Source organism: Hylobates moloch, unplaced genomic scaffold (genome assembly GCF_009828535.3).
Source record: "Hylobates moloch isolate HMO894 unplaced genomic scaffold, HMol_V3 SCAFFOLD_7, whole genome shotgun sequence".
Lineage (NCBI taxonomy): Eukaryota > Metazoa > Chordata > Mammalia > Primates > Hylobatidae > Hylobates > Hylobates moloch.
In genome coordinates, this window is record NW_026652282.1 from 80,202,758 (window position 1) to 80,210,917 (window position 8,160).

The 8,160-nt window shown below is 38.4% G+C and overlaps 1 protein-coding gene across 1 annotated transcript in view; it reads left to right on the forward strand.

Annotated features, from left to right (window-relative positions):
- DIAPH2 (diaphanous related formin 2) overlaps nt 1–8,160 on the forward strand; it is an 880,788-nt gene that overhangs the window by 547,536 nt on the left and 325,092 nt on the right. The window contains exon 27 of the mRNA XM_058441333.1: nt 2,477–2,632. Within this exon, the coding sequence (XP_058297316.1) occupies nt 2,477–2,632 (156 nt within the window). The remainder of the gene's footprint in view (nt 1–2,476; nt 2,633–8,160) is intronic.

Consider the following 8,160-nt stretch of genomic DNA (forward strand, 5'->3'; position numbering starts at 1 on the left):
ACATAACCACCGCACCCAGCTTGCTTGCTTGCTTATTTATTTATTTATTTATTTATTTATTTATTTATTTATTTGAGGCAGGGTCTCACTCTGTCACCTAGGCGGGAATACAGTGATGCCATCATAACTCATTGCAGCCTCAACTTTCTGTGCTCAAGCAATCCTCCCACCTCATTTTCTTTTTTTTTAATTTTTTATAGAGACGAGGTCTAGCTATGTTGCTTAGGCTGGTCTCGAACTCCTGGGCCCACGTGATCCTCCTGCCTCAGCCTCCTAAAGAGCTGGGATTACAGATGTGAGCCACCACGCCCAGCAGAGCTTATTTTTGTATGTTTAGTAGAGATGAGGTTTTGCCATATTGTCCAGGCTGGCCTTGAGCTCCTGAGTCCAAGCAATCCATCCACTTTGGCCTCCACGAGTGATTGGATTACAGGCGTGAGCCCCCACGCGGGGCCTACATGAGGGTCTTAAGACCTGTGCCCAGGAAAGATCAGATAGTCCTTCCTGCAGGTGTCATTTCTAAAAGTTCTTCAGCTTAAAATACTCAATATGCCAAGGCACCATATTTTTGGGTAACATGCCCTGAACTTCACCATGTCCGTGTAACCTAAATAACATAAGTGACTGGTCAATGTTTTAGTTTCACTTTTTTTTTTTTTTTTTGAGACGGAATTTCATTCTTGTTGCCCAGGCTGGAGTGCAGTGGTGGGATCTTGGCTCACTGCAACCTCCACCTCCTGGGTTTGAGCGATTCTCCTGTCTCAGCCTCCCAAGTAGCTGGGATTACAGGCACCCACCACCAGGCCTGGCTAATTTTTGTATTTTTTTTTTTTTTTTTCTTTTGGTAGAGACAGGGTTTCACTATGTTGGCCAGGCTGGCCTCAAACTCATGACCTCAGGTAATCCGCCTGCCTCGGCCTCCCAAAGTGCTGGGATTACAGGTGTGAGCCACCACGCTCGGCCTTTCTTCACTTTTTCAATCAACCAAGTGGGGAAGGAGAAACCTTTTGAATAATTGGAATACAGCAGAGAAACCTAAGGGAAAAAATTCAATTTTAAAATCAGAGAGAATTATTTCTTCCACAGCAAACTCATCCTTTAAATAAAGCAAGCAATGATTGGTGAACCATTAGCAAATTTTTGGCAAAACTCTCTTCTGCAATAAAGAATAATTTCCAAGCTTGTCAGATCTAAACAAATGGAACTAAATTGGACAGAGCTATTTAAACTGACAGACTAATACAAAAAATATAGTCTTTAGTGTTAGTGTTTGATTTTTAGTCTCTTGAACTTCCATGTATATTTAAGGTGATTTCTCCTCATTGAGTTATAAAGATGTGCCCGTCAACGTGATGAATTTGTATCTGAACAGTTTGGCTGAAATTTGCCAATGGGTTGATTTTGGCAGTCTCTTGAATTTTTCATTGTAATGCTGATATGTCTCTGCATAAGACTAACTTTGCTTAAAAATAAGAAAGAATGGTAGTATTTTTCTATTTGTGTTTCATGGTCCTTTAATGAAAATAACAGTATTTCAGAGGCCTGGATTTAAAAACCAATGTGACAGGGTGTCCATCAAATTATAACACTTACCTCATCTTTGCGACTAGAATCTTGCCAAATGCTGTTGATATTGATAGAAGTGTCTTCATACATAATTGGCAGTTATGCAGCAATAGAGTATCTATAAAATAGTTGAAAGGTAAAAAAAAAATTACCTGGTAAAAAGAAGGTGTCCTGACAGATCTGAAAAACGTGCATGTATTTAGGAGCAGTTTGAATACAATACATAAAATTATTAGTTGTCAATGAGAGAAAAAGGAAGGTGCAGAGAATGTTAGGGGTAATTGCAGCAACTAATGATAGTGTTTGAGGGCAGGCTGAATCTTTGTGGGTATGTACGTTCATTTGTGTTTGCTGGGGTTTGCTCTAAATTATGTTTCTGTATCAACAGTTATTTTTCACATCTCTTTGAAAAAAGTACTAGAGATGGGAACTTTTACCATAGATATTGGTTTATGGGTTTATAAAAATCAAGATATTTCAACAAAAGAAAAATATTTGATCCTTTTACATAATTTAACCTTAAATCATTTATAGAGCTACGAACATGCATTAATAACATCTCTTTGAACCTTAGTTTTTCTTTAATCTTCAGATTAGATTTTAAAGGATGAAATATTAGGAATTCCATCAATAAATTTAAATTGAAATGGATTCATTTGAACTAATGGCTGAGTAAAATGGTGACATTCCCATATTAAACATGATGATTTGGTATACTGCATTACACATTTTCATTTATTTCATGGAGAGTAGAATTTTTATGAGCAGTAATTCAGAAAAATGTGAGTTGACTTCATGGAACTATTTCCCACATTAAAAAAAAAAAGACTTTAACTGATAATGTCTCCTTTTAGATGTTTTGTGGAACACCTGGTAAAATATTCTAAATCCTTTGCACACTGTTCTTTAGTTTCAGCTCAAATTCTCAAGAGCAACCTTGCATCAATGGAACAACAAATTGATCGTCTGGAACGTGACATCAAGAAATTCCCCCAAGCAGAAAATCAACATGATAAGTTTGTGGAAAAGATGATCATATCCTTTATTTATTTAAGCATTTTGTCTAGTTTTTAGTCTCTATATCTGTCTGTTTACTAACTGTGTGGTTAGTTCTAGATTTACTAGTCTTTTCACACCAACTGGATGAATTTGTGTATATGCCGTTTTTCTATTAGTAGCATAAATTTTGTTTCATGATGTTTTCAACCAGTAGGCAAGGGAACAATTAGATTTTTTTTAAAGGCTGTTTCTCAAAGAAGAATTCCATTTGAAAGCCCACAGGATATGCAAGGTAAGTCTTAAGAGGCTTGATGAAACCTAAACAAAACAAAACAATATTCTTATATAACCAAATGTTTAAAGTAAATGATCAACAGAAGGCTTTTTTTTGTCTGAGATTTTGTGTGTGTGTGCATACATTTTCTGAGGGCATGTACGCATTTTCAAGGACAATAAGAGGATAACTAATATCACTAGACTGAAAGGACTGTGAAGGATAAATGGATACATGGTTGGATGGATAGACGAATTGATCAGTAGATTATATATTTAAATAAATTGTAGTAGATATCTGTATAACATTAAGCATTTCTTGCTAAATAAACATTTTTTGAAACTTCTAGTTTATAGCACTATATTCATATAAATCAAAAATATATAAAAGGAAAACTTGAGAAATAGCATTTAGCTTGAATTGTTTAATGTTAAATCTGGTGTCTAAAGATAAACTACATTAGAGCTGATTTTTTTGTAATTTTCTATTTTAGTTTTCAAAAGTTAAAGCCATATCCTCCTCCTCTGGGTTTAAATAAATATCTTGAACTGCAGATTGATTCACCATTTTATATCTCTAGAGGGAATAAATACTGTAAATTCTTTATCTGATAATAAGTAAATTCCTTCAACAACTATTTGGCAGTCACCTTGTTTCAAGGTTAAATCTATTGCCTTTTTCTTCTCTGATATGCTTTATTTTTTGCCCAACTTGGAAGTTACAGTGCTGAACTCGAATTACTTAAGAATGGCAATTTAGATTTATGTTTAAAAAAATTTTAACTCTCAGTGTTTTGGTTCATTAATGAATACTGTGTTTTGTATGGTCCTTTAGTGATTCTGAGTACCTTCGTGAATACAAATATTGGCAAAATAAGTCTGTGATTGATTGGAGGCAGGGAATCCACAAAAATAACCTTGGGTTGCATTACTGGCCACGTTGGGATACTTAATGTGAAGGTCTCACTTTATTGCTGATTACATTTTTTTTTTTTTTTTCAAATATGTTATATTGTCCTGTGCCTGGAAACACCACCTCCTTTTTCACCTTTGGATTTTGGTTCTTGCCTCATATATTTGAATTTAATTCCTTATCCCCTTTTTCTTTTGAACATTTTCTTCTACTGTTGGCTTATAGCCACACAACAGCTTGCAGCATTGAGTCTTTGTTGCTCATTTAGAAAAAGAAAAGTAATTTCAGACCCTCATGAACTTGGCCTGGACTCCTTATTTTATTTCCCTCTTTATGCAGGTAATTAAGCACTTTAAAATGAAAATCCAGAGCCTTCTGTATCTGTATGTTACAGATGAATGGTTATTCTTCATTTAAGTGGCACTAAAGTGTGACTATTTGTCCACAAGGGGATTGAAAACTGTATTAAAACGTAAGGGGCTGTTACTTTGCATATCATATTTTTTAAAGAAACAAAATAAAATACACAGCAATTTATTTCAGAGATAAAATTAGAATATTGAGTTGGGTTGGTTAAAAACTATGAATTAATGGATTATAAGGATAAAACTGTGGCTCAAGTTATTCTTCCTTTGAAAGACTTCTTGGTCACCCACTGAGAGTTTCTATCTTCTAGAAAGAGATGAACAAAATGCATAATCATTATATGTATGTATATGAGTTTTGCTGCCTACCTAATATATATATTTTTTACCGTTCTGGCAATGGTAAAAGAGAAAGATATTTTATTGTGAGGTACTTGATCCTGTTTTAAAAATAGAACCATGAGCCGGGTGGGGTGGCTCCCGCCTGTAATCCCAGCACTTTGGGAGGCTGAGGCAGGCGGATCACCTGAGGTCAGGAGTTCGAGCCCAGCCTCAACATGGAGAAACCCCGTCTCTACTAAAAATACAAGATTAGCCGGGCATAGTGGTGCATGCCTGTAATCTCAGCTACTCGGGAGGCTGAGGCAGGAGAATTGCTTGAACCTGGGAGGCGGAGGTTGTGGTGAGCCGAGATCATGCCATTGCACTCCAGCCTGGGCAACAAGAGCGAAACTCCATCTCAAAAAAAAACAAAAAACAAACAAACAGCAACAAAAAACAGAACCATGATTCCATTTCTAGTATAGGATCCTTTGTACTAGATGATCTTTACAATGTTTCCATCCAGCGCCAGTAAATTGTTTTGCTTCAAGTCACTGGCCCTTTAAATTGAATAATTAGGGCCACAAGTATGGGAGTAGTTTCCATGGAAAGTAACTTTAGCTACTTAAACAGTAATCTCTCTATGACGACTGAGTTCACAAGCTGAAAAGCACTCGTATGCCTCTGGACTTCAGAACAGCAACAGTGCCGTAGTTAGCAGCAATGGCATGATGGCTTCAGGGCAACTGAATATGCAGGTTGAATCTTCAAGTCAGGCTATGTCCTAGAGCACCCTATATTTACCCTTACTCTTTCCCAATTTTGATTGGACACTTAAAGTATGCTAGACATTGCCAGGCATGAAAATTGAACAGTACACAAGATGATAGAAAACTTGACCTCAGGCTGCTGACAGTCTGACATTTGTATGTTCTCTGTCTTGCTGTTCCCATGGCAGAGATTATGTATGGTTTGTTAATTACTATATGCCCACCACAATGCCTACCACCTAGCACAATGTAGGCACTCAGTAAATGTGTGTTGAATCACACAGTATTATAGCTAGAGACAGTGAAGATCATCTAGTCCAAGCCCCTGCCTTTACTTAGCACTTCAAAACGATATTGTCAAACAGTGTTAGGTTGTGCTTATATTTATAAAAATTTTCTTCATATGTCTCTCACAAATGTATCATTGAATTACCTTTATAGAGCATGCTGTAATGTGTAATCAGTTTTAAGAGAGAGGATCCACAGCTTTTAAAGTAAACGTCAGAAAAAAATAGACAAAAAACAAAAACAAAAAATCCTCTCCTTTGAATGGAGTTTCCAAGGCTATTTCTAGCCTGCTGAGGCCAATGGCTTTAGAAGGAAACTCATCACCTGTTTCTTCCTTTCTCTACCCAAAATTGGTTGCTTGTTCTGACTCAGAAAAAATTAGATGGTATAGGAGAGAAAAATCAATCGTTCTTGACCCATTCGAAGGTTCATGGCTGACACCTTGTAATACCATATTAACAAGAGCAAAGCATACAAATTTATTTAATGTGAGTTTTATGTGACACAGGAAACTCCATAAATGAAGACTCAAAGAAACAGAAAAACCATGTATTTTGTGGGCAGTTGTGCAGAAGTATGACTGGTGGATAAAAGGATATGATCTAATGATAATAAGCTGGGGGCAACCCATGAAGGCTGGTTCAGATTATTTTCTGTATCTCTGTATGACAGTCTTCCCCCAGGTATGGGGAAAAGACACCTGTCATGCGAAGGTCTTTTTTTTTTTTTTTTTGGAGACGGAGTCTCACTCTGTAACTCAGGCTGGAGTGCAGTGGCACGATCCCGGCTCACTGTAACCTCCACCTCCTGGGTTCAAGCGATTATCCTGCCTCAGCCTCCGGAGTAGCTGAGAATACAGGCACACGCCACCACGCCCAGCTAATTTTGTATTTTTAGTAGAGAAGGGGTTTCACCATGTTAGCCAGGCTGGTCTCTAACTCCTGACCTCAGGTGACCAGCCCACCTCAGCCTCCCAAAGTGCTGGGATTATAGGCATGAGCCACAGCGCCCAGCCTATGTGAAAGTCTTCAGTGAGGAAGGGCAGAGCTCAGAAAGTGATCTTCCTAGGTTTTATGGCTTGTTTCAAGGGAGAGGAATTCTAGTTTCTTTGACTTGCTTCAGGAGACAAAGGAAGGTACGAAGAAGGAGGGAGGGATAAGTTCAGAGACACCTTCTTGCTTCTGTGGTCCTCCTGGTGTCCTTCAGCTCCAAGTATTCAGCATGCCAAGGTAGCATACTTCCAGATATTGTGTTCTGAACCCCAACACTTTACTTTTTTAAAAAAGTCAAAGCATCATTTTTACTTAACAATCCTTGCTTTTTCTGTCAGAAAAGAAACCCATTCTTAAAAGAGGACTTCTTAGACTTTTAAATATGTGTTGTGGTCCATTCTTAACATCTTAAACTATCTAAAAAAGCACATCAACCACGTTGTTGACCTTACTGCTTATATCCAGTTGACAAATTCCTTACCACATTTACTTGCAGAGATTTTGTCAATGGCAGGGCTTTCTGATGCCCAAAATCAGCTTAGCTTTTTGATTGACTGCTGGCTAAATCATTTCCCCAACCGGAGGACAGAGAGTGACTGAGCAGCAGGGGCACCATTAACACATTGACAAGAAGAGCTGACAGAATGTTAATGACATTAACACCCTGTCAACTAACTACCAACACTTGGGATTTCCTCATAGTATGAGCGAAGTCATTTGAAGTGGTTACAAATCAAGTTACTGAGGAGGCGCATTATCCTTTCCAGATAATTCAAAACAGATTTGGGGTCTTCACTGCACTGCCATTATGTTAATTGTATTCCACCTTTATTTATTAAAAGAATAATTTTTAAGTAGATGAAAAAACTCACAGAACCACCAGTGACATTGATCGCCTTTGAGAACATGCCAGTAACAGGTTTCAGGGAGATGATAATCCACACTTTGTAAAGCAAATGTCATATAAAATTGACAAAATAAAAATGAAAGTAAAAACAACGCTCAAGAGCAAAGCTGTTTTGTTTTGTTTTGTTTTATTTTTAATGAACTTAGTAATTCAGGTCATTTTCTGGTGCCTAAAGAAAAATTGAGAACTTCAGATTAGGCTGGAGGGGGGAAGTTTATCACCTCTGACTCTCTCCTTACCCTCGCTGTCTGCTCCTCTCAAATGCAGAAAATTAGGAAGTTCAATGCAAACATTTATGAGACTGTTCAGGGAGAGGAGCATACAGGATTTAAAAGGGGGCATGGTCAGTAATACAGATAATGCATACATTGAGAAGCAAATTGTGGCCGGGCGCGGTGGCTCACGCCTATAATCCCAGCACTGCAGGAGGCCGAGGCGGGCGAATCACGAGGTCAGGAGTTCGAGACCATCCTGGCCAACATAGTGAAACCCCGTCTCTACTAAAAATACAAAAATTAGCTGGGCGTGGTGGTGGGCACCTGTAGTCCCCGCTACTCGGGAGGCTGAGGCAGGAGAATAGCTTGAACCCGGGAGGCGGAGCTTGCAGTGAGCCGAGATGGTGCCACTGCACTCTAGCCTGGGCGACAGAGCGAGACTCCGTCTCAAAAAAAAAGAGAAGCAAATTGTTTTAGAAAACCACAAGGGGGGCCAGGTGCAGTGGCTCTCACTTGTAATCTCAGCACTTTGGGAGGCCAAGGTGGGTGGA